This window comes from Ananas comosus, linkage group 23 (assembly GCF_001540865.1).
Source record: "Ananas comosus cultivar F153 linkage group 23, ASM154086v1, whole genome shotgun sequence".
Classification (NCBI taxonomy): domain Eukaryota; kingdom Viridiplantae; phylum Streptophyta; class Magnoliopsida; order Poales; family Bromeliaceae; genus Ananas; species Ananas comosus.
In genome coordinates this window covers 4,513,477-4,541,350 of record NC_033643.1, presented here as the reverse complement: position 1 = coordinate 4,541,350, position 27,874 = coordinate 4,513,477, and the positions used below count along the sequence as shown (strand labels likewise).

Genomic DNA, 27,874 nt, shown 5'->3' with positions numbered 1-27,874 from the left:
AACGAAATTTGGTGGCGATGGAATTCGAAGGGATAGTTTACAGTCAAATCTATATGCACTATGCTAAATGATAGAGAAAATAGAGATGCACTGCTAGAAAAGATATGGAGTTTGAGTGCCGTTAAAAGTAAGGATTTTTCTTTGGATAGTACTTTAAAAAAAGATTCCCTACAACGGATAATTTATCCAGGAAAGGTTGGACGGGAAACCGATCTTGTGTGTTCTGTGGATCCTCCATAAAGACGGTAGATCATATCTTCATAGATTGTATTTTCAATATATATTTTATGCTTATAGTGATGGGTGGTGAAGGGGATGGATTGTATTCTCATTGAAGATGTTCGTGAAGTTTGGGAAAGGACGATTTGGAAAGATCGTAACAAAAAAAAGGCAACGCGAACACGTTTACTTGTACCTTGCTGGTGGGTTATTTAGACAGAAAGGAATAATTTCATTTTCAGATAAATCAACACTAAGCCGGTGGCAACTGTCAATAGGGCCCAATTGCTAGTGAAGCAATGGAAGAATTTTTTGGTGGGTAGTTATAAAAATTACCTTAGTTTGTAGTTGGAACATTCTAATAGGTTTCTATTGTCCGTACCCATCATTTTTTTCTTTTTTAGGTCTACTCTTGTTTGAAACGTTTCTGATTCTCGGGGCCAGTTGCCCCGCTTCTATAGCTTAGTTCATATTCGCTATGAATGAAGCAAGTAGCAAGCCTACCTTTCTCTCTCTCCAAAAAAAAAAAAAAAAAAAAAAAAAAAAATCATATTAGATCTTCATATGCCATCAACTAAATAACTAGACTGAAAATTTTAAAAAAAAAACTATCAAGTTTAACACGATCCACCAAATTTAAAACTAAAAAGAGACAAATGAGAAGGTAAAAAGGAACATAATACTGGTAGAAAACCATTTACTACTCACACCGAGAACTGGAAAAAGATGGTTACAGCACACAAATATTTATGGCAGCATTAGCTAAAGAATAATCATATGCTCTGAACGGTTCGAAGTTTCTTTTAACATTTTATCTGTTGTTCCTAAACCGCTGTCGCACCATTGTTCCTAATCCGCCGTCGCACCGAGAGATCAATCATAACTAGCATTCAGAAATTTCAGTAACTCATTGCGGTTGTTCTCCGCCAGTTTGTCTTCCTTTGATTTATCCAGTTTCAGTAGAATCTACAAAAGCAGCGCCAATAAAATATACTAATCTTAAATGAATTTCTAGTAGTAAATACGAGAAAACAGTGGTCTCACCTTTTTTCCTGAAACAGCACTTCGGCGGACGCCCTCATCCTTGTCACGACCAAGGAACTGAATCAAACAGAAGCATGTTAAAAAGGACATAGCAAAAAACAAAAAAGTAAGGGTGCATTACACTATGAACGGTTAGGTCAATTCGATAGGTTGTGCAATCGAGCCACTAAACTTCAATGTCTGTTTCAATGTCGAATTCCTAAATTACCCTAATGAATGGATAATATGGCGGCTGATTTAGTTTCCACATCATCTCTCATGGATGATGTGGCTGCTGATTCAGCCACTGGCATCATTAACTCAGGATGGTGCGGTGGTTGGATAATTGTAGTCTGGAAATGGCACAAAAGCTGAATTCGCTGTCATGTCATTACCACAACATTTTTTCGAAGATGACACAGTGACTGCATTAGCTGCCACATCAGCGCTCTGTTAGGAAAATTGAATGGAATATGGAGGTGATCATAGAAAACACAAATTGAAGTTTGACGACCTAAGTGAGAATTCATAATTAGTTTATTCAACAGTGGTATCGCTTTACACTCTGCAGTAAGATGACAAACTGAAGAATCTGAAAGATGTTGGTTAAGGTTACCTTGGAAAGCTGTACAGGGCTGCCGCACCGCTCAGACTGCTTCTTCTATATAAAGCTCCAATAGCCAAGAAAACAACCAACCAGAAAGCCAATCCACCACCCGGTTACCCGTTTACAGACCCCAGCTCCAATGTCAAGAGCCAACCCACAAAAAGGAAGCAAGTAATATAAGAATCCTCGATAAATGGATCACATGCAAGCCAGAATACAAAATTTCATTAAGGAACAGTTCTAGCAATAGGAATAGTGAAGATGCAATCCAATTTGTTCTTGTTTATGCAACTGATATACTGATAACGGATTCCCATCTATTTGCCTGTTTAGTACAGCTTCCCGAGAATGCTTTCGCACTCAACGCAGAAGCCAGGTTTGGGAACCAAAATGTCTCCAGTTTCTAATTGAAACAGGCACCTGAAATGAGTCCTTGAGCATTTGAAGCTGAAGCTAATATTTTGAGCTAGCGTTCTGCTAGTGCAATTTAAATAAAAACGCTCTAAAGATATCTTTAAACAGCATTATTAATCATCAGTTACGCAGAACTCCAACTAGGCTAAACAGGCCCTATAACAAAACCAAACTTTGTTGTCCCAATATTTGTGCAGAAAATTACCCAACTTTCAGAACTTCAAAACTCAACAAAACTACCTACGAGTATCGACATACTTGCCAACATAATTACTACAGATCAGAAAAACCAAATTACTCCTTGAAGTAACTAACATTTAACCTCCTTATGATTTGACCAAGTATATAACACCCTACCTCCTTATGTTTTGATTTGTGATGCTTCTCATGACGGCTTTTGCTTCTATCTCTCTCCTTGACCTACCAAAGAGAAGAAAAGAAAAGAGCGTAAATGCATGAAATCCCTATAAATCCTGTAAAGCAACTAAATCAAATAAAAGGTTCCTAACTGCCACATGAAGAGATACCTTCTTGGATCTTTCTTTTTGTTTGTGCTTCCTCAGCCGGCTAGATCCTTCTCGCTCGTTGTCAGAGGAGCTCTCACTATTATAATGAAAATCAATCACGGTTAAACTATTTAAACTACTGCAGAAAATCCATATCATCAATCACTGCAGTAATTTAACATAACTGCAGGAAAGATTTAAGATCACCAAAATCCGACAAATTATAATTGCACATCAAATCACTCCTAATTTTGCAGAAGTATCTTAAAATTTACGGACAAAATGATGAAAAAGGCAGTAGATTTTATGCAAGCGAGAGGCGAGGCGGTGCAATGCTTACTAATTGGTTTGATTTAGGGATTGGAAATCATTAGTATTCTACTATAGAAACCTCTTTTGGAGGTTTATAGTTTATTTGTTCGAGAAAACTGGATCCTTCATGATTGATCGTCTAGAACAATCACAATTCTTCTCCTTCCCTCCTCCTCCCTGTACTCTACAGCATCATGTTGTATGCACCAGAATTCACACTGAATTCTCTGCTTCTACTTGGAATCGAACAATAACTGCATTAGCAGTTGCATCAATTTTCGACAAGATGATATTTTGATAGATATGCAATCGAAACCCTACCCTAAGCAGGAGGAAGAGATTGATGAGATTGATGAGATTGAAGAATCCAACTTTATGGTCGAAACATTTATCATGTAAATAGCAAAAATATAAGATCATAAAAGTCCTACAAATTGTGATTCCACACCGAATCACCATCCTCCTCTCCCAATTCCACAAAAGCATCTTAAATTTAGGGGTAAAAGAATTAAAAAAGTAAATTCTTGACCAATCGAAACCCTAACCCAAACAATGAAGAGGTCGAAGACATTGAAGAATCCAACTTCACAGTTAAAGACATTTAACTTTTTTTTAAAAAAATAAAAGATTAACTGGGAACATAATTAAAGAAATTTACTAATTTTCACTGCCTTTACCAAATCCCTTCTAATTTACATGCCAATCCTCCTCAAATTCCACGAAACGGTATTAAACTCCAGGGAAAAAGGAACGAAGCATTACAGATCTCGATTAGCACAGTCGAAACCCTAATCCTAACCCTGATCACAAAGAAGGGAGAGAGAGATAGGGATTGGGACCGAAGAGGCCCAACACACCTGTAGCTATCGGTGAAGGAGGGCGACGACGAATCACGTGGGGATCGGTGCCTCCGCCTCCGCTTCGCCCTCGATCGGTGATCCTTGCGCACCTTGAGCGCGTCCTTGTCCCCGGAGCCGCGGCGGCGCCGGTGGCGGCGGCGGCGGCGGCGCTCCCGCCTAGAGGAGGAGGCGGAGGAGTCGCCGGACGAGGAGGAGGAGTAGGAAGAAGAGGAAGATGAGGGCGAGGACGACGAAGCCACCATGGATGCGGCGTCGAGAGAGAGAGAGAGAGAGAGAGAGAGGAGGAGGAGGAGGTGAACGATGACGCCGCTATTGTGTCCTCCAAGGGCCCTTTTAGGGCTTTTTTTTGCAAATAACCCCCTCACAAATATTTTTTTTTTAAATAGCCCTGTCCAAAAATTATTTACAAAAATGACCCTGATCCTGCCACGCAAGCGCCACGTCAGCGCCACGCGGGCGGGACTGGGGCCAGGTGTTTAAGTTGAACACGGTGAACCATTCACCGTGTTCAAACACGGTGAATGGTTTATCATGTCCAATATATTATCCACACCCATTTCTGGGTGTCTATAATACATAGGACACGGTGAATGATTCACCGCGTCCAATACACGGTGAACTGTTCACCACGTTTCGACACGGTGAACTATTCATCGTGTTCTACTCGAATACCCCAATTTTGGCTGTTTGGGGTATTTTGTATTGGACATTGGTTGCAATTTTGGTTGTTTGGGGTATTTTGTATTGGACTGAACAGTTCACCGTGTCCAATGCAAATTCCACCACTTACCCGTTTTTTGTCTAAGTGGTGGGGATTTGTATTGGACACGGTGAATCGTTCACCGTGTCCAGACATTTGTATTGGACACGGTGAATGGTTCACCGTGTCCAGACACGGTGAACCATTCGCCGTTTTCTTTTTGAATAAACCCCCCGAGCTGTCTTCCTCTTCCCTCCCGACCCGTCTTCCTCTCTCCCTCTCTCTCTCTCTCTCTCTCTCTCTCTCGCTCTCTTCCTCTTGCTCTCTCTCTCTGGCCGACGCCGACACCGCCGCTGCCGCCGCCCTTCGCTTTCGCCGCCCTTTGTTGCGCTGCCGCCGCCATTCGCTTTCGCCGCCCTTCGCTTTCGCCGCCCTTTGTTGCGCTGCCGCCGCCCTTCGCTTTCGCCGCCCTTTGTTGCCCGAGGTAGCTCCCTACCCTCATTCTCTCTCTAGCCCTAAAAGCCCCCACTACCCCTCTCTCTCTCTCTCTTTCTCTCTGTGTGGCCCACCCCGGCGACGCCGGCGCCGCCCTCACCCGTTCGTGAACACCCCCCACCTCGCTTGCTCTCTCTAACCGCTCTCTTTTCCTCTCATTCTCACTATGGCGCACCCCCTCTCACAGTGGCGCCCCCCCCTCCCCCACAGTGAGAGACCTCACAGAGGCCTCTCACTGGCAACCCCCCCCCATCACAGTGGCTTCTCTCTGTGAGAAGCCTCTGTGAGTCTCACAGAGGCTTCTCACAGTGAGAAGCCTTTGCGAGGCCTCTCACTGTGCAAACCCCCCTTACAGAGTCCTCTCACTGATTGTTCTCGGTGTCTTTGTCACAGGTCAATCCTTAGCTCTTAATTGGCAAAGTAGTCGCGCCGACCGTGCTTGTACAATGGTAATAGCATCTTTTACCCTCTCTTTTGTTGTATGTTAGAAATATAGTATATCTTGAGTTTAATATTTTTGTATATTTTATTATATTACTTTAGAACTCTATATCTGGCGATTGTGTTCCTTTCTATATCCATTGGGATGGAAATTTTGTCGAGAACAATAATGTACCACGATATATTGGTGATCGTAAAGAATTGGTTGCGGTCCGACGCAATATCTCATTTCGGGATTTAGAGATGGAAATATACAATGTTACTAATTATGATCGAGTGGAAGACCGTCTACGCATCACGGTGAAATGTCCAATAGGAGGCGAATGGGAATTAGTTAACGTATCAAATGACAATACACTATCTGGCGTGATGAGTATTTTTTCGCTCCATGGATGTATAAAATTATTCGTGGAGAAAGATGTGTCGACGACACACGACCGTCTAAATACCGTTTATCAAACGGAAATGCGTCGTAGTCGCAATGATCAAAGGAATTACGTTAATCGCGAATGAGTTCGTACATCAAGGTATAAAGTAATGATCTTTATAAATCTTTTTCGTGATTTCTCAATTAGTATAGGTGCGCGAAATTAATAACTTTGTCTTGTAAGTGTTACAGAGAGTTTGGAGTCCCATCTCTTCCAGTTAGTGCAGCATTGCCATCTGCTATGATGGATCCATCTCCATTGGTTGATGAAAATGAGTGGTAGGTGATTGTACGATTTAGTTACATGAAAAACCAATGTGAATGGTTAATCTTATATATTTCTACAGGTCTACTGTCCCTCCTTATCAAAGTGAAGGTCCATCATTTTATGTTCATGAATGGACGGATTGGAAAGTCAGAACCACTATCCCTCCTTATCAAAATGAAGGTCCATCATCTAGTGTTCATCAATGGCCGGCTTGGGAAGTAAGAAATACTATTCCTCCTTATCTAGATGCAGGTTTAGGACCATCTAGTGTTCATGAATGGCCGACTTGGGAAGTAAGAAATACTATCCCTTCTTATCAAAATGAAGGTCCATTATCAAGTGTTCATGAATGGCCGGCTTGGGAAGTAAGAAATACTATCCCTCATTATCAAAATGGAGGTCCATCATCTACTCATCATGAATGGACCAATCAGGACGTGACTACAACTGAAAATGAGGACGTAATTCGAAGTGATGAGGAGTATGTTAGTGAAACTGATGAAGAGGATCAAGGGCGAATTGATGCTGATTCTAGTGATGACCAGTAATTCTTTGTTTCGTGTTCGTTGGATTCTAATCAAGACGGTGGCTTAAATGCACTCGCATGCGCCATTCGAGATGAAGGTGTTGAATGGATTGATAACTCAAATGTCAACAACGAAGATGTACCGGACCCGGTGGAATTTGAGAAATGTGAAGATCAACGACAACGGTTTCGTCTGGGTAATGAAATAATTAATCAAAGCGTTTTTGATGCATATAATGAACAAAATATTGATCATGGTCCTCCAAGTGATGAAGCATGGGCTAATCGGGCTTTTTCTGATAAATCATCTCTAGTGAACGCTTTGGATGCTTGGCACATTGCACATAATGTGCAACTTAAAGTTGTTAAGTCAAATACAACTAGAGATACTGTGAAATGTGTGGTCGATTCTTGCCCATGGAGATTACATGCCTCTCAACCGAAATGTAGTTCATTTTTTAAAGTAAAGACTTATAAAGGTCCGCACACTTGTTTGGTTCCAATTCTGAATACAAGACATCGAAACTGTACATCATCTTTCATATATCAATTTATACTACCTACACTGAAGGCAAGGCTTACAATGAGTCCTATAGAAATTCAAGCTCGAGTTCAGAGCGAGTTACACATTAGTATATCATATAGCAAGGCTTGGCGGGCACAGAATAAAGCACTACAAATTATATACGGTAGTTAGGAGCAATCATATTGCGACCTTCCTTGATACTTCTCTATGTTAGAATCAACAAATTCAGGAACTATTACAAAGATTGATTATATTAGTGTGGACGAGCATATACAGTTCAACGATTTGGATTTCACGACTTCGACATACTTACTGGCGGGGATGATACATACCAAGTGATTATTAATGGAAGCAGTTCTACATGTTCATGTTTGTGTTTGCAACTCACAGGAATCCCTTGTTCACACATTTTGTTATGTTGTAGTTCTTTACACATGAATATAGATTATTATGGCTTATGTTCTCCTTGGTATACTGTCGTATTCTATTGTAAGGCTTATGAACCGCAGTTCCACCCGGTTCCTGATCGTCGTTATTGGATCGCGTTATATGAATCCCCTATACTGCCACCGTGCAGGGAAAGGAAAAAGGGACGACCCAGATCTACGCGTATCCGTAATATTATGGATGAAGCCGCTGGGTATAGGAGGGGCAAGTGTAGTATCTGTAAACAGCTTGGACTTTATAAAAGCACTTGTTCTGAAAATGAGCAAAGAAAGACCGAGAGACATCGTCGATAGGTTTTTCTATATGAAAATGGCACTTAACTTCTTTAATATTTTATGCTTACGTACTAATATTACATCATGTTGTTTCTAACTCAGATTTATTTTGCCAATTGCAGATAGACGATCATGACGAGCCGGGACCTATTGATACATTCGTGCTGACTGAGCAGCCACGGCATAGATCTACTTTGATCAGAGAGGAGGTGAATTTTTTTTAAACATTTCTAATATACGTAGATCTTCTTTTAACTTATGTACTAATTTTGAGCTGACATTCACAATCATGCAGGGTTATTCTCCTGTTCAATTTACGGAGCATGGCCATAAAAAGAACAGATGGCAGTGCGAGCATCCTGCGGTGTTGGACTTATTGCGACGAGCATGATTTTATTACGTTTCACGATTGCGCCGCCTACAGCTCGATCAGTTGTTATTGGGAGCATTAGTCGAGAGGTGGCGGCGGGAGACGCAGAGTTTCCATTTGCGACACGGAGAGATGAGTATTACATTGATGGACGTCGCAGTTATTACGGGACTCTACGTCGATGGTGGGACTGTGACTGGAGGGGGATTCTATCAGTGGGCAGAGCTCTGCGAGTTACTTCTCGGGGTGGTTCCGCAGGATATTAGGGGTGGTGAGATCAAGATCGACTGGTTATATTAGCATTTCCATGATATCCCCTTAGATGCACCTCTCGCTATTGTTCGAGCTACAGCGAGAGCATATATTCTATTTGAGAAAGGATGTAGTTTATTTTCAAATCCAAGCGGGAATAGGGTGTATTTGAAATGGTTGCCACATCTAGAGGATTTTGACCTTTGTGGTAGAGTTGGCATGGGGTACAACCGCGCTAGCTCATCTTTATCGCGCCCTAGGAAATGCTTGCATCAGGGGGAAGATCGAGTGTTGTTGTTTTGGGATATTAGTTCAGGTACAATTTGCGACATGGACCGTTACAATACTTCTATTTAAGTCATGGTTGTTGTTTCCATTTCTAACAAGAATGTTTTATTTGTATAGATCTGGGCATGGGACCACCTATACATTGGCCGCCCTGAGGTAGTAGGAGCGCAGCCTAAGCTTGTCGACATGCCACTAGGGTGTCGGTAAGTATTTTTTTATTTTAAGTTTTCTATATATTATTTATTCATAACTAATATGATATAAATGAATCAGGTGGAATACCAGGCTGGCTTTTCGGGACAATGTCAGGACTACTGACATTGAGTTTTATCGTGATCAGCTGGATCAGCAGTTAGAGTTTCAGGTAAATAAAAGTTGCTCAATCTGTCGAATTTTGTAACTAGTTCAAAAACTGCATCAAGTCAACAAAATATGGTTTCATTATTAAGTAATTTGACGTGTATGCAACTAATTCAAGTATTTGAGTAATAAAGAAATCGAAATTCGATTATCATTCCATTTTGAAGCCGAAAACTTCATTTTGGCCATATCTTCGCGTAGGCTCGACGGATTGCCGAACCGACTTCGCAAACGTGTTCGCTTTAACCTTAAATAGGTTTGCACGCGAGCAATTTCAAGTTAGGGTCTCAATCCTGCAAAAGTGCATTATCGAGCTTACGCGAATACATTTTACTAGTTTCAACTTCCAACTAGTTTCAACTATTTATCGAACTGCATATTAACTAGTTTCAACTTCCAACTGCCAACTACCAACTAGTTTCAACTAGTTTCAACTTCCAACTGCCAAAGCCAATATAAATATATATATATATATATATAGAGTGAGGCTACTATGCTATCGGAAGCACGGAGCCTTCCTTGCTTCCAGCTCATTTTTTGATGTTGCGACTTTCGAATCGTCGATCGGCTCCGTTAAATTTGATCTAGAGTATTTGAAGTACCTAAAAAATAAATTTTATGATTTTACGATATCATTTGCCTAGTGAACGAAGGGGCTCAAAATCAACGGCTAAAAATAAAAATCTTACAAAATGTAATAATATGACATTAAAATTTTAGATCAAAGATATTGATCTTGTTTTATATAGTATAAAGAATTTTCTATCAAAATTTCACGTGATTTGGATATTTCTACACCGTTAAACTTGCAAACGGCTCACTACGGTCATTGAAATTTGTTGATTTTGAGCCCATTCGATCACTAGGCAAATGATATCGAAAAATAATAAAATTTATTTTCTAGGTACTCCAAATACTCTAGATCAAGTTTAACGNTCTAAGAATCAAAAAATCGAAAACGCCAGATCCTCTATACTTTCGATAGCATAGTAATATATATATATATATATATATATATATATATATATATATATATATATATATATAGCTTTTTTAGGTTTCATAACAAACATGGCTTAATAATCAAGAAACCCATGTCAAATCCTCAAAGTTGATGTCGCAACTTAAAGTTTCCATATATTACAACACCAATATATGTTTCCTTTCAATACTTCGTCATATTTTCATAGTAATCATATGTATTTTTCACAATAGTTCATTTTTGATAACACGAGATCAATATAGTTTAATTTTGATAACTAATCATATGTATTTTTCACAATAGATTACATGGAGGCCTTATGACGACACGGTGTTAGAGATGCTTCCACCTTTTTGTCTAGCGGGGTCTCAGGTTTGGCGATCGAGGACTGCCTTAGTCTGCTTCCACATTATTGAGCTCCATCATCCCGATCGTGTGCTTCGACAATTTCGGCTATTACAGCATATACCTGAAGCAGTGCTGGCCATACCTCGCATCAATTCACGAGGCAGATCAGATGAGGATTGGGCGGCATACCATGCTTCACACATTCAGCGTTGGAATGATAGATTGGTAGATATAGCAGAGGTGGCCCCTGGGACAGATCCAGATCCGATACGAGCTACTACTGTTTACATGCAGTGGTATTGGATGATCACTAGGAGGTGGATATCTACACCTGTACAGCGGCCACCACTCGCGTATCAGCCACGTGGGCACGTCGAGAGAGTATTGGTATGATTGTTATATATAATATCTTTTTATATTTAGTTTTATATATATAAGAAAGTTTCGTATAATCTTTTTGATTGTGCTTTTATTTCAGGTTGATATCGTGCAGAGATCACATTATACGATCAGACGTGTCATTTCAGATATTTCAGGAGGTAGAGTATTAGATGACCTATCACAGGTTGCCGATCAGATGAAAGCAGTTTTGGAGAGTTTACCTACGCTTCCACACTCTGTACCTCCACGACCAGTAGACTATGGTGGAGCATCGACGTCCGGCCATGCACCAGTATATATAGTCCACCGAGGCCATCATCACCTATAGAGGAGCCGGCACCAGCACCAGCACCAGCACCAGCACCACAGGATCCACCTCAAGCAGCTGATATTGTTTATTTTAGGCGCCGACGACATATGAGGTCTATCCATACAGATCAGCCCTCCTCTTCAGCTCCTCCATGGCCAAACATACGACCGACACCTGCTACTGCTGTGATTGAGCCGGTTATTGAGGGTGCTGCTATCGAGCATCTGGACCAGTTGTAGATCTTAGAGCCTTTTGATGAGCATGGTGTTGATCGTGGTCGTGGACGTGGTAGGCGACGTGGTCGAGGGGATAGGAGGAGAATGTGATATTATATTTCTATATTTTTGCAAAACTTGCTTTAATTTTGGATATTCTGTTGCGATTATCTTGTATTGATAATTTATTGAGTATCTGTTGGTAGTGATGTATATATTGTACTGTTGTGTTGTGATGCTGTGATGTTGTATTGTACTGTTGCGTTTAGGTATTTGTATTGTATTGTTATGTTGTGATGTTGTGATGTGTATTGATTTTATTTTTTGCTCCAAAAATATGCTGATGTTGTGAAATGTATTTTGATTTGATTTTTGACGCCAAAAAAAGGGCTAAGGGTGGGTAGTTGTATTGGACACGGTGAACCATTCACCGTGTCCAATACAAATCCCCACCACTTGGGCAAAAAATGGGTAAGTGGTGGAGTTTGTATTGGACATGGTGAACAGTTCATCGTGTCCAATACAAATTCCCCACACTGCCAAAATTAGTATATTCAAGCAGGACACGGTGAATGGTTCACCGTGTCTAAACGCGGTGAACAGTTCACCGTGTATTGGACACGGTGAACCATTCACCGTGTTCAACTTAAACATCTGGCCCCAGCCCCGCCTGCGTGGTGCTGACGTGGCACTTGCGTGGCAGGGCCAGGGCCATTTTTTCAAATAATTTTTGGACAGGGCTATTTTTTTTTAAAAAATTTGTGAGGAGGCTATTTGCAAAAAAAGGCCGCCCTTTTATTGTAGGTAAAATTGCATGGAGACCCCTCAACTATGATTCGTGTTGAAATAGGTTCTCAACTTTATTTTGTTTCAGTAAAATGAATGGAGACCCCTCAACTTCAGCACGGTCATAAATTACCCCTTAACTTTCATGTTTTGACTTGGATGCTCTCAACTCACAAAATTTTTAATCAAGTAATTAAATTAAAGATTCTATTACAAATTATTGGATAATTTTTTTCAAATTTAATAATTCAAATCACTTTTTATTAAATAAAATTACACAAATTAATGTTTTTGTAAAAATTTTAATTCAACTTATTATTAAAAAAAAATAAAAAAGTAAAAGTTTATGAGGGATTTTGATTTTGATTAAAATGAAAATAGTTGAGTCTATTTCAAAATAGCCTATAGGTGAATATATATACCTCTGGTGTTGGTTATTTTGAAATTGCCCCTAATTTTAATTTTGTGATTAATGTTGGAATAAACACTCTGTATTTTTATCTTGAGTATTTTTAGTAAACTAAATAAAAAATATTATATTTAGTTTTACTATATTTAAAACGTGGTTAAAATTATTAAATTTGATAAATTCATAAATTTGATAAAATTAAAGCCTTTTGCATAAAAAATTAACTAGCTATGCGATTTTACGAAATGAGTCATCTTTTTTTGTTTTTGCAGATTTAATCTAAATTTTTTTAGAATGACTAAAATACACGTATTCTTTCTTTCCTCACTCTCTTTCTCCTCCAGTTTCCTCTCACTCCACTGCCCTCACGTCCCCGGAGCGCTCCTCTCCTTCCTTGCGCATATGCAAAAGGATAATGACAAAGCTTGACTCGCTCGTCGTGGCTGTAGCTGTTCTCGGTGTTTTCCGGCGAGGTAGCATCAGAAAAGATGACAATGGTGCTACTCGAAGCATCAGCGGAGATGGAGGCGGAGGTAGCGGAGGAGGAGGACAAAGATCGTTGATCGAGAATACTCCCGAAGCAAGTTCTCAAGCGGGTTCGAGAGAAATGGCCTAGGCAGTCGGTGGAGTGATGGTGGTAGTGAGAGAGAAAAAAACTTGCGAACGATATATGTGATATTGCACTATTTAAAAAAGTTGCACTTTTCAAACATATATTGTACTATTTAGTAAGAAAGTTGTATTATTTTGGTACATATTTTAAATTGTAAAATAGTGCATTTCTTTTTACTAAATAGCTAGCTAGTATAATATATGTCGGAATGTGCAACTTTTTAATAACTGTATAGTATTGCATCATTCGCTAGATTTTTTTACAGTATCGCGTCATTCGGCAGATTAATTTTCTTTTACTATTGCCACCATCTCGTCGCTATCGGTTACCCTCACTGCGAGCATGTTTCGAAAGCATTTCAACCAATGATTATTGTCTTCCTCCTCTGCCACTTTTGTCTCCGTGTTTGGCAAAGTGTTGAGTGGCCATGACGACGAACGGGTTAAATTCGTTGTGTTCTCTCGCTAGTAAAAGTGTTCACAATGTGGACGCGACGGAGGAGTTAGTGTCGAGATGGCGGAGATGGAATGAGCGCTCAAGGCTGGCGCCAATATATGGTGGAGACATCGTCCACAAGAAGGGGGCGAAGAAGAAGAGATTGGTATTTAAGGCACAGAGGTATTTTTGTCAATTTTCAAAAAAATTTGTTCAAATCTGCAAAAAAAAAAAGAAAAAAAGAAAAAAAGAAAAAAAAAACTATAACAAAATTAGATTATAGAGACATATTTTTGGGACACTTTTGTGTAACTGTCCCTTTTACGTCAAAACTTTAAAAAAAATCTACTAAGGCTTAAATATAAAGCCCAATGCAACAAAAAATAAAATATTACTCTACTCAAACTATCCCACCCAGTCCATTCGGCCCAATTATAAACAGAAAAGGAAAAAAAAAAAAATCGATCACCATCTCCCCTTCTCCCCTCACTCAATTCACTGAAACCCTAGACGAAGAGCCCCTCACTCTCCTCCTCCTCTGCCGCCGCATCCGACGAAGTAAGGTTTTGGCAGTTACTAAATGATCAAATAAGTGTTGATAAATTAACAGCATTATTTTAGGTTATACCGACACTCTTAAACTATCACTATATACCTAGCAACCCCACATATAGCAACACTTTTTAAAAGTATCGATAATTTAGCCAGCAACACTTTTTTTTGACGTGTACCAATATTTAAAAGTGTCGCTATATACTGTTTTTGTTGTAGTGAAATAACCTATTTTTGCAAGAATGGACAACTAGTGATTTTTTTTGTTGTTGTTGTTACAAAAAGGCCTAAAATTTATAATATAGTTAGTAAAAATTACTTCATCATTAAAAATAAAACCTTAGGTTGCCAATTTGAGAGAGTAAAGTTGAGGGTGTTATTTCAAAATGCCATCCCATTCCTTTTTTTTTAAGATATAGATATATTTGAATTTTTAATTTTTTGATTTGAAAATTTTTAGTTACTTTAAGTTAAATGTTTTATCAACTTTAATAATTTTATTACATATTGACTATTAATAACTAAAACTTTTTTTATTGTACAGTAATTTAAACTATTAAGGATTTAAGGATTAGTAAATTATTAAAAAATTTATTATAATTTTAAATTTTCTCACTAAAATTGCACAATTTATTTTTAAAATTTGATAGCTTTATTAGTTAGTTACCAATAGTTTTCTTAGTTTTATTTATTAAATAATGATTAAAATTATAAAGATTAATGGAATTAGTGTTTGACATAATAAAATAAAACTTAATTAATTAAAAGTACTTAAAGCAAAATTTTGAGGAGCTAATTTCCTATAGTTGAGGGGTTCTCTATACATTTTTCTCTTTTATCCTAGGGCATTTTTTTGCTTTTAGCCCCCTCAAATTGTTTTTTCACAAATAACATCAGAAAATTTATATTTGTAAAATTGGCCTTATCTTGCTACGCAAGCGCTATGCGAGCGCATGTAAGCGTGGCTGGTTAAATTGAATATCGTGAATCATTCACCGTGTTTGGACACAGTGAATGGCCCACTATGTCCTTTTCATATTTTACTTAAACTGTGTCCTTTTCACATTCACTATTTTTTTTTTTTTTTTTCATANTAACACGCTACCCACTTCGTTTATTTCATTTAGAAATAAACTTAGCTAGAAATGTGAATCAACTAGGATTCGAACTTGGGTCTCGGGTACCAACCACCAAGCCCTTTGCCACTTGCTCTAGGGATGGTCGGTACTATGTTTATTGTATTAAATGTTGTATAAGTTTAGTTGAACACGGTCAACTATTTATCATGTTTGGATACGGTGAATGGTGCACTGTGTTAAACTTATTTTTTTACACTCATGGGGCACTTGTGTGGCGCTTGTATGGCGGGGATAAGACTAATCTTACTAGGTGGCTAAAAGTGAAAAAAATCCTTTTGTCCTCTGATAGCATGCGCTACATTGAAAATCACGAGGGGAACATCTAGTTATTTTCCTTCAGGGGCTGTTTGGTTCACCGTAAAACTTGCCCAAAATAGATCGGCTGTAGGCTGAGGTGTGGTTGTGATGCACTGGAATCTTCTCTCTCAGCCAAGCTTTCCCACCTCCGGTCGCCGCCACTACCAACCGCATCCAGTGATGCCTGTCAAACCCGCAGTCATTCTCTGATGGTTGAGCTCACCCTTGAAGCTGTTGAGGAGCACTTGTCGGCTGAGTACTATCGTATGCGCCTGAGTCTCTCCCTGCAACTGTATCTCTCATCCTTTCTCGTCGACCACTATTGTTGATGGGCCGAATCTTGTGCAGTGTGACTAGGACCTCGTCGTCAACCTCCTCGGTCTGCTGGTTGGCTTTGTTAGGATTTGGTTAGATTTGTAATTGATTTTCTAGTTGGATAAGAGTTAATATTTAAATCTATTGGAGATAAATTAAGATTTAAATATTAATTTGAGTATAATTCTAGATATATTAGGATAGGTATTTAAATTTATTTGAGATAAACTAAATATAGATATAAATATTTTTTGGAGTAGGAATCCTAATTAGGGTATGTTTTAGTTGATGCGCATAAGCATCATGGTTCTCTTTGAGGAAGTACGACCAAGTTAATTATTAAGTTGAAGCTTCAATATAGGTTAGTACGACTTAGGCTTGGGATGTCCGTACCATAGAGAAGCTTGGCCATGGTTGCATGCACCTAGTGCACGAGTGCATCTGAGAGAAAAAAAGGAAGATTATTTCTTGTGGATTTATAGAAGACGAGAAGGGTAGGAGAAATTAAAAAAGAGGGCTCAATTAAGTTGTAGCTACTCTGCTGCAAAATATGCTCAATAGCCGTCAGCAAGTAGCCAACAATTGAACCCCTCAAGATATACCAACCGAATAGGTCATCAAGCAACTGGAGTCTCGAAAACGACCAACTAGGTCACAACTGTTATCACATCACGCACAAGTATCATCAACAACTGTTTTATTTCTAGATCACGATAAGAAAGTCTAGGAAATAACTAAGTAGAGAAATAAGAATCAGAGTCACATGGTGTCAAGCTCAACAATAGTGAATAATGCAAGAAGTATAGAGAGAGGGTGGAGGGACCATCACTGAGCGTGAACCACTAGACCGACTTCAGGTCGAAATATCAATGTGTCACTATCACGACTGCCCCTACGATGCGTAGGATAGTCAGCCGAACCTATGAATGGTCCACTGAGTCAGAGTCCAAGCCACTGGCTCAAACACACAATCCCGACAATATTCCAAGGACTTAGTTTCTCAAAAATAGATCTTTGTAACTCACCAAAAGTCCCAAAATTCACATCGGGATGCCGCTGGGACCCACGAAGTGTCCCGAAATGCACCGACTCGTGCCACGAGTCACCTGCTGACTCGAAAAACACCGATTTGGGTGTCCCAGCAGCAAACACTAATTCTCATATCGAAACAATTATTGTCAGATAATCGTTCCGATTCGGGTTCCCAGAAGTATCAAATTTGACACCAGAACCCTCTGTCGCTCACCCGTCGTCTCCGAACACTCGAGACGAGGTGGGTGGCCAGCTAACATGGCTTAGTGGCAAAACCTAAAGCATTTCAATAGAGTCAGGTGAAACCTGAACCGAAACCACGTTCCGCCGGTGAATTTCGCCGAAAAACGCACAAAATCGATATTATGTCGCTGCAAGAAGCTTCAGACCTTGGACAATTAGTCCAAAGGTCACACGCAACATTTGCATGTTGCCCACAGTAGCCTGTAGTGCAATATTTGCACAGAAGTCCCTAACAATCTTAATAATCACAAATTACACATGCAATTTAAGGATGTTAAGGTCATTACCTTGATCCAAGCACTTTCGAGGCCAACCAAAGGTACCGGCAGATAGGTCTCATCGAGCACTGTTCGGAGTACAACAAACCACTGTGGAGTGCATGGAGCAAGCTGATGATCAGCTAGGAATGTGCACTGGGACCGATAAGGCTAAAATCGATAATTCGGGGCTCTCCGACGGTGAACAAAGTGAGCACTGTGATCAACGAAGCCCAGGATCACCGTGCTCACCTTTTGAGGTATTGGAATGGCCCTGGATCGCCGAAACAACGAAGAGTACATGAAATAAGGCCTAACTGGGCTTGTTGGGAGCAGACAGGTCCAAGCCTGGCCGGCAGCAACTCGACGGCGGGACTACCGACGGCAGGGAGGTGCGGCCGACGGGGGGAGGTCAGCGCATGTGCTAGTCAGCGGCAGGAGGCAGCGGTGGCTGCGTGGGATCAACTTGAGCCTGCATAGGTGAGCTCAGGCTCGCAGTTTCTTCTCCGGCTACAGCGATGGCTGGGACCACTGTGGAAGGGCCGCAGGCCTTCTCTAGGACTGATAGGGAGGGAAGGAGACGGTAGATGGCGGCGGCAGAGGCAGCGTAGCACGGCACAGCAGCACGTGCCCTAGATGGCACTAACTTTGCAGCAGCTGCGGCGGCGGTGCTTGAGGGCGGCTGTAGTCGGCGGGAGGGCTCGCCAGAGGTCTAGAGTGCCACCAAAGGGGAGCCCGAGGGTGGAGGGTGCGCCTTGCCTAGCCCACGGCAAAGAAGGAGAGGAAGGTAGCAATAATAGTGGCAAGGATGAAAGAGAGCGAGAGGATGGTGGTGGCGGATGGTCTGAATTGGTCGCTGGTGGCCGAAAAGTGCGCGGTGCACAGAGGGATGAGAGGGGAGGCGGCTAGGCTCGGTTTGGAGGATGTGGGAGCTAGGGTTATGGTTAGGAGGAAGAAACCCTAGATGCTACATATATATATACAAGAGAGAATAATTGCAGGAAACTCCCTCATCTCTTAGAATTGGCAATCAAATCCTCCACAGCGCGAGTAAAATGTATGCAGGAACCTTCATGTGCGATTTTGCGTGATACGTAAAATATAGGGGGTTTTGCAAAATCTTCATTTTGCCAATTTGGACCCTTTCTCGAAGATCACGCAATATCAGAAGATCTATTCGTCGGATATGCGAACGGACTACACCAACACTTCCGGCATTACTGAGCCATGAAAACCACTATTTTGTTTCACCTTATTCAATTGCAGATTTGCGACAAATCTATCCTCTCTCCATCTACGCATAAACCACAATATATATAGACGTGTTATTTATATACAATTCAATTTCAAATTCAAAATGAGGTCTCAGATATTACACTTCAAAAGGGATTGGGTAAACTTTAATCTCATGGAAGTTTAGCGCATTTTTACTTTATCACTCCGTGGTTTAAAAAGTAGCACTTAATTATTCTGTGATTTAATGTGTTTTTACTTTGCAATTCTATGATTCAAAAATACCTTTAACAATTCTATTGTTTTACTTTTGGTTTTACTATAAGTATCTATATATCATTAAACAAAAATAATAGTACAAAAAAATTAAATATAATTTTTTGAATCAAAGAGTGATCTATAAAGCGAAAATGCACTAAACCATATATACGAGCAAATTAAAGTTTAACCAAACTACTTTATGTTTATATATATATATTTAAAAAGTAGCAACTTTAGGAGCGATCCTTAATTAGATGACACATATAGGATCATATAAAGCACCCATTATTGAAACTACTTAATACTTTATAAATGAGTTTTAAATTTGATAATTTCTTATTATAGACCCTTAATTAGATGATGTAAATCAAATCTAACTAGCTGAATTTTCATTCTAAAAAATTTAATCATAATAATAAATTAGATGTATCGACCGTCTCTAAGCGTTGGTAGTAAAGAACTTAATTGTTGGTATGAGTTAGAAACCTAGTTGCTTCCTATTTTTAACTAAATCTATTTATAAAATAATGAATAGAGCATATAGCACACTATTTTCCTCTAATAATAATAAACAATTAGTTACACTGCATGATGCATATAATGTATGTTAGATGTGACTCGAATTTGATAATCGACCTCATTTCGGAACTTCGACTATCTGATAGTTTCGCGGTGCGACCAATTTGAAAAATAAGTTGTGAAGAAAAAATAAATGTCTGTGATAGGTAGCGGAGGGCTCGGACCGACAGATCATGGTTGGTTGTACTCTCTGAACACTGTATTCTCTTTTTTGTTTGATAGTAAAGTTCTCTCCTCCTTCGCCCATGATTTTTTCCTGCAAAAGATTTTTCACATAAATCTGTGTTCTATTTTGTTTCTACTTGTGGTTTGTTTATTTTGTATTCATTATTTTGTTTTTGTTTGTGCGTTTGCCTTAACAAGGCAATAATTTCTCAATCCAAGAACGTACCCTTGCATGCATCCATCGATGTTGTAAAATTTGGTAGAACAGTCCCCAAATTAACGTGTGATCATTCTATCAAATATTTATCACGTGAATGGTGTGAATTTTAAAATCTGTGAATGAATGGCTGATAGAATTGTCTCGTATAATATGACTCAGTCCATAAAGTAGAAGAATATACATATATTATATCTTTTGAGTGCTGTTAGGTCTTTAACTCACTTTCGGATGCTGTTCTATAATTTTACTCTATTTTATTTACTTATCTTATTATTTCGTTCTAACTAAAATTCAAAAAGGAATTAGCAAAGCTGATGAGATGAGAAATCCTAGAAATTGCAACTTTTTGACTGTAGACTTAAGCATTTCTCTATCTATATATACAACAACTAAATTTTGGCGCGGGATCCCACGTAAAGAGGGGGATTAACGTGCTATAAATACATTAGTAAGGATAAAGGAGGAATATATAAGAAGGTGGAATAAGAGCCCGGAATAAGACTCATCTTATTCTTGATCATGGCGTGGAGAGTTAACATGAGAGGCATCAGAGCTTTCATCCTCGTCGCTGGAGGGGCCATTGCAGTGGCGGTCGGAGCGGCCATCATCACTCGACGGGCGAGAGGCAGCCGAGGAAGAAGTAAACAGTCGGCAACGGCTACTCCGGCGGTTGTCTCCTCTTCCGATCAAGAAGGTGACCGACGAGCGAGAGAAGGACGGAGAAGATGGTCGACGTTGGCTGCTCCGGCCCATNCATCTTATTCTTGATCATGGCGTGGAGAGTTAACATGAGAGGCATCAGAGCTTTCATCCTCGTCGCTGGAGGGGCCATTGCAGTGGCGGTCGGAGACGGCACCCTACGAGCTGCAGCGAGAGGCGGCGGAGGAAGAAGGCGGGCGACGACGTCGGCTACTCCGGCGGTTGTCTCCTCTTCCGATCAAGAAGGTGACCGACGAGCGAGAGAAGGACGGAGAAGATGGTCGACGTTGGCTGCTCCGGCCCATGATGCCCGATGGTGGAGAGGCGGCGGAAGATGCCGTTCGGCGCCAGCTTTGGCCCGTCATACCTCTTTTGATCAAGAAGACACCGCCGCCCGACGAGCGAGAGGAGGAGGAGGAAGAATACTGCCGATGTCAACCACTCTGGCTCATGACGGCTCTTCAGATCAAGAAGATGGCTCCGCCTTCGGACGGCGACAACAACAACAACAGACCCTTGTACGTAATCCCATGCATATATGTTTCTTTCTAATCTCTTGGAAATGCTAGCTAGTAATGCTTGATTCTTATTTTTTATTTATTTATTTTTTTAGAGAAGGGGATAGTGAAGAAATGGAAGCGAAGGTGATTGATCGATCGATTGAGTTCTCGTGGATTTGTATCTTCTTTCTTTTATTTTTTTTCTTCTTGAATTAAATTAAGAAAACATGTGGTTAGGAGAATATGTTGCAGATAACTGAGAGCGAGCGCAATTCGGGAGGCTCGGAGGGAGGAGGAGGTGGAGATGAAGAGGAATCGCAAGTTGCTTTGCGCGCGGGGGTTTTGTCTCTCAATTCGAGCAATCATGAGGATCCAGCGCGGTTCATAGCATCACAAACGGAGGCAGCGGCCGCTGCGAAAGAAGAAGAAGAAGAAGCAGAAGAAGTAAACGAAGAAGTACTAGAAATACTGATGATGTTTCTGCTAGTTTTGCTGATCATATTGACGTGATACTAATTCTGCTGCTCTTTGAGATTTTTTTTTCTTTTTTCTTTTTTTTTACCTTTTGAGTGAGAGAGAGAATTCCCTTGGTGTGTGAACATGAAAAAGGTCTCTATGCATGGCGGATGCAAATACACGCTTACGTACGGAGCATAAATCTAGAGTAATATCGTACATGTACGCGCGTTCTTTCCTTGCTAGCTACTTCTCGATATTCTAGTGTTCAATCAACTATTTCATTTGATTTTTTTTTTATTAACTATAAAACTAATTCGGTTGCAACCACTAGAGAAGAAGCATGCGACTATATAAAAAATTATTACATTATAAGAAACAATTACATACACTATATATATATATATATATATATGTTAATTAGGAGTTTACAATTGGCTTTAATATCACATTATTTGAAAATCAATTTAATAAGAAACAATCTAAAAATATATTGAGGCCTTTAATTTGTATATGCCCCCTAAAAACATCGGGTATATCAGATGTACAAATTAGATTTAGAAAAAACTACTCGTCAATAAGTTAAAGCATTTGGTGTACTATATCATATGTGCATTCTAATTGGTCCTCAAAGATTCAGCTCTATCAATTTAACCATCAAGTTCGTTAAAATTTATTTTAAAATATTAATTTAACATAATATGATACGTAGGGGACTAATTTTATTTTATTTTTGAAAGCATTTGTGTATTTTGTTAGGACGTACATGATATGGCATGACATATATATACAAGCGTTACATTCTAGAATTTTTTTTACATTATTGCTATAAAATTCGTGCATTATTTTGTACAGAAAAAACAGGGATTAAATTGATGAAACAGGCACCTTAATTTTATTTTTTTTTATATAAGTATTCCCTTAATTTTTACTTTTTTTGACAACATTTCAATCAGTGATCCTTAATTTGGTCGATTGCATTTTTATTTCTGTTGTTCGAAAAGTTGCAAGTTATTATTCTATGTTTTTAATTTTGTTTCCATAGTTTTAACTGCTGTAAAAATAAGTATCTCATTTCCTTAATTTTATGTTATTAAGGATTAGTTTAGTAACATGGTGGCTAGCTAAAAGTACTATCTTTACGCTTTGAATTAATGGTCCAAAAAATTTAAAAGTGCTTATAATCAAGATGTTAGGATTCAATCACGGGGGAGTAAAAATATGTACAAATAAAAATTTTAATTACTCAAATTTTTAATTAAAAAATATAGTGATTAGATAATTAATGTTAAAAAAATTAAATTTATTTCTTTAATTTACACTTGCTCAACTTCTAATTATTTTATTTGCATTATTCCATTCAAATAACTTAAGAATTTTACTAAATCTAATAGTAGCTTAGTTAGAATTTAATTTTTTTATTTTTTGTTAATAAAATAATAACAACAAATGACTAATATCTAACAAAACTATTAAATTTAGCATACTATTTTATTTAGTTAAATAAATTAGCTCATAAAAATAATTAGAAAGTTAAGAATGTATATTTAAAATATTTAAAGTTGAAATGACTTATTTCAAAATATACTGTAATTAAGAGGTTGTTAGTATATTTATAAAACACATAAGAAGAAAGAGAGCTCTATACTCGCACTAAAAACCTTTTACAAAATAGGCACATATATTTAAAAATTAACTAAAAATTTATAAGTTTCTAAAGCATTATAAAATAAATATTAAAAGTTGAGGGGGGGGCCATGGCCCCTTTGGGTCTATACCATAGTTAGTTAATTCAGATACGATAAAAATTCAGTAAGGATAAAATATGACTAAAATTCATATCTTAATTTTTAAATTCGTTAAAAAATACAGTTTAAAAATTAGATTCGCCAATAATTCGTATACACAATTTATATGAAAATTTTACGCTTATCACTTAAAATTCGGAATAAAAATTTGTTTATTTAATTAATTATTTTTTAGATTTATGCGATTATCATAAATAATTATAATTCTTATAAAATATAAAAATAAAATTGGATAAAATTATATATATATATATATATATAGAGTGAGGCTACTATGCTATAGGAAGCACGGAGCCTTCCGTGCTTCTAGCTCGTTTTCGAAGTTGCGACTTTCGAATCGTCGATCGGCTCCGTTAAACTTGATCTAGAGTATTTGGAGTACCTAGAAAATAAATTTTATTATTTTTCGATATCATTTGCCTAGTAAACGAAGGGACTCAAAATCAACGGCTGAAAATAAAAATATTACAAAATGTAATAATATGACATTAAAATTTTAAATCAAAGATATTGATCTTGTTTTATATAGTATAAAGAATTTTCTATCAAAATTTCACTTGATTTGGATATTTCTACACCGTTAAACTTGCAAACGGCTCACTGCGGCCATTGAAATTTGTTGATTTTGAGCTCATTCGATCACTAGGCAAATGATATCGAAAAATAATAAAATTTATTTTCTAGGTACGCCAAATACTCTAAATAGTTACACGAGCGATCAACCGTTCGAAAGTCGCAACATCGAAAACGACGCTGCGAACACGAAGCTCGCGGCTTCCGATACGCAATAGTAGCCTCATATATAATATATATATAATATATATATATATATATATACCTAATATAAAATCAGATCACTATCGGCTTGAAGCACTAGAGGACTGATACTTCCTGATTATTGGCCCTTAAAAATCAACCCACTTTGATTATTTCTTTAACCTTTAGATTAATATATTATCCTGTGGGGACCACACAATTCTAGGGGGACTAGTTCAATCCCAGCGACCGCAATCCATCCCAACTAACGCGTATAAGTTTTATGAATCCGATCGTTTAGGCCAAAAAATTTGAAGGCATTCAATTCTCTATACTTCCGATAGCACTATAAGCTCTACAAATATAATATATATATAATATATTAATATATAATATATATAATATATATATATATATATATATATATATGCATACTGCTGTGCTCTCAGAGCAACGGACGTGAGCCGTTTCGGGGGATGATTGATTCTTCGAATCGACAACGAGTCTCCGTTAGACTGATCAGCGTATTGAATTCTGAAAAATAATTTTCGCATTCTTTCAATATCATTTAACCTACAACGAAAGATTCAAAATAATAATATTTAAAATACTGAAAATAAAAACCTAATAAAATGATGATATAGCATTAAAATTTTCGATCAGAAATATTTATCTGTGTAGATAGTATCAAGATAAATTTTGTATAAAATTCATCATCTGATTTAATGCTTCTACCCGTTAAACTGAAAAGGCCAGAATTCTTTCGATCACTAATAAAATGATACGAAAAAATCGGCAAAATTATTTTCTAGAAATTCAATTCTTAGAATCAAGTCTAATGGACCGATCGTCAATTCGAAAATTCCAGTCAATCGAAAATGGCTCTAGTAGCAGGAGGCCGTCCGTGGCTCCTGAAGCACAGCCCTGCTATATTATAATAATATTAGTAATATATATATATATATATATATATTATATATATATATATAATATAGATATATATAATATATTGAGCTATAGAATATCTGTCGTTAAACATGCCATTTTACTAAGCCGATTTGTTTCGATATAGAGCTTCCAAAATTGACGATCGGCTCCATAAATATGATCCTAAAACCATTTAAACTACCCTAATCAAATTTCACGCACTTTCGATATTGTTCTTTTATCCATCAAGTGAACAGAAAAATGAATGGCTGAAAATGAATACTCTTTAAAAAATGATGATAGGAGTCTTGTAATCAAGATCAAGAGTATAGATCTTGTTTTAAATAGTTTAAAGAATTTTCTAACAAAAATTCAATTGATTTGGATATCTTTACGCCGTTAAACAAGAAAATGTCTCATATCGACCATTAAAATTACAAAATTTGAAACCCTTTGATCATTTGGCAAATGATGTCGAAAAGATTTGAAATTTGATTTCTAAACACTTCAAGTGGTATAGATCATATTCAACGGAGCCGATCGTCAATTTGGAAGTTCGATCATCGAAAACAAATCGGTAGTAAAATGGCTCGTTTACTACCAATAGTATTCTAGCTCAACTATATATATATATATATATATATATATATATATATATATATATATATACAAAAAGGGAGAGTGGAGTGAGAGGTCCATCGTGGACCTCTTACTCCACGCGGTCAACGAGGCTGAGTGCAGCCTCGTGGACCCCAATATTGTCCTACGCGTAGGCGTTGATTTCTTCTTCCTCGCCGCTCATCTTTTTCTTCTTAGCTTTCACTCCGTCTTCATCTTTCATTGCAAGTTACTTGACTGGTCACGAGGAGGTGCACGGATCCACGTCAAATTCAAATTTTCTTGAGAAATTTCATCTTTCCGCCGCAGAAATTTCATCTTTCCGCCGCCCCTCCATCTGAATTTTTCAAAATATAATTCGGCAAACGCGTTTTGATTGCGAATACTGTGAGCAAGGAAAAAAATGCGACTTATTCCGATTTTTTAGAAAAAAATTCGTAAACGGAGTGTTTTATATGTTTTGCCGAATGTTTATCGATAATTCGCGTATTATACGCGAATTAACTAACTATGGTCTATACACGCGTGGCTCCATCCCTGCTTATTATCTCCCTTCATGCAATGCTTTAACGTGGGAGTTGCAACCACAAGTTTACAATACAACAGGAGATTGAAAAATTGAAAGTGCTTTTGAAAATGAAAATAAAGGATGTGCACTAGCTATTTAGATGTATCTTTTTGATTTTGAAAGTTACTCGCGGATAAAATAGTTAGAAAATGATAATAAAGGATGTGCACTAGCTATTTAGATGTATCTTTTTTATTTCGAAAGTTACTCGTGGATAAAAATAATGACCACAGTTATTACATTTATTTATTTTTTAATAGGTTAGCCCGTCACTTATATTATTCATAAAAAAAGGGAACTAAGCTATGTGAGTGAGATAGCTAGGTTTCCTCTTACTGACTCACTAATGTCGTTACGCTGCTAACAGCTTGAAAAAGGATAAGAGTTCACTTTAGATGAGAGGTATAGATCGTACAAATCATTAATTATTGAAGCTACTAAATACTTTAGAATTAAGTTTTAATTTGATAATTAATATCTTATAAAAGACTCTTAATTAGATGATATAGATCAAATCTAACTGATTGAATTTTGATTCTAAATAATTTAATCATAATAATGAATTAGATGTGTTGACTGTTTATGTCATAAATAGTAAAGAATTTGATGATTGGTATTCGAGATTGTAAATTAAAAGTTTAAATGTTTCTTCGCATTTTTAACTATGTCCATTTATTAAAAAAAAAACTAAACAAATAGCATAAAAATAAACTCTGTCCACAAACCTTTGTTTTACTTTAATTTTTTATCAATTTTTTTATTTACTAATTTTTTTTAAAATCACTAATAAAGTTACTAAGTAGAAACGTCTCAAATTAATTAAAAACAATTTAAATTTAAGCTAATTAATAAAAAAAACTTTTCTACTATATAAGGACTAAAATTCTAATTTTACATTTAATGCAGAAATTATTTTAGTGTATTAATTGCATCTGCAATAGAAGCAAACAGATCCTACAGGTGCAGAGAACACAAATAGCTGCAAACTAAACAATTAACTTAGCATATATGATTATGTTGCCTTTATAGTAATTAACTACTGATTACCGTACATTCATTCTTAGAATGTTCCTTATGGAGTAATATATATATATATATATATATATATATATATATAGAGAGAGAGAGAGAGAGAGAGAGAGAGAGAGAGAGAGAGAGAAGATCCTTATAAAGTTACAGAAGAACACAAAGGAGTAACAAAGAACAACTTAGTATATAAGAGTACATTACTTGAATTGATACTACTACTTAGTTGCAATGAAACTTTTAAATGTTCTTCTATACAATTTCTATCCAAAAAAGAGGCAGAAGAGAGATCTAGAGAGAGAGGGAGAGAGAAAGAGAGAGCACTGAATAAGGAACAATAAGGCGCCTCTCATGCAAAGTTTTCTTTTCGACAGAGCGAGAGAGATCAAGATCCTTGTAACAGGAGCCATGCATGAAACAACCTCAAA

General features: G+C 37.7%; 1 protein-coding gene across 1 annotated transcript; it reads right to left on the bottom strand.

The window, feature by feature from the left end:
- Nucleotides 785-4,250, bottom strand: LOC109728221 (protein FAM133). Its single transcript, XM_020258584.1, has 6 exons — nt 3,939-4,250; nt 2,791-2,866; nt 2,621-2,683; nt 1,859-1,903; nt 1,264-1,320; nt 785-1,185 (listed from the first exon to the last, which is right to left on the bottom strand). Exons 1-6 carry the CDS (start codon nt 4,181-4,183, stop codon nt 1,093-1,095), a joined length of 579 nt encoding a protein of 192 aa, XP_020114173.1. The 5' UTR covers nt 4,184-4,250; the 3' UTR covers nt 785-1,092.

Excerpts from the sequence above, each read along its gene's own strand:
- LOC109728221 (XM_020258584.1), bottom strand. The coding sequence starts at position 4,183 with ATGGTGGCTTCGTCGTCCTCGCCCTCATCTTCCTCTTCTTCCTACTCC. Across the intron at positions 2,684-2,790 it reads AAAAAGAAAGATCCAAGAAG|GTCAAGGAGAGAGATAGAAG; the intron begins GTATCTCTTCAT and ends TCTCTTTGGTAG. Across the intron at positions 1,186-1,263 it reads GTGCTGTTTCAGGAAAAAAG|ATTCTACTGAAACTGGATAA; the intron begins GTGAGACCACTG and ends CTGCTTTTGTAG.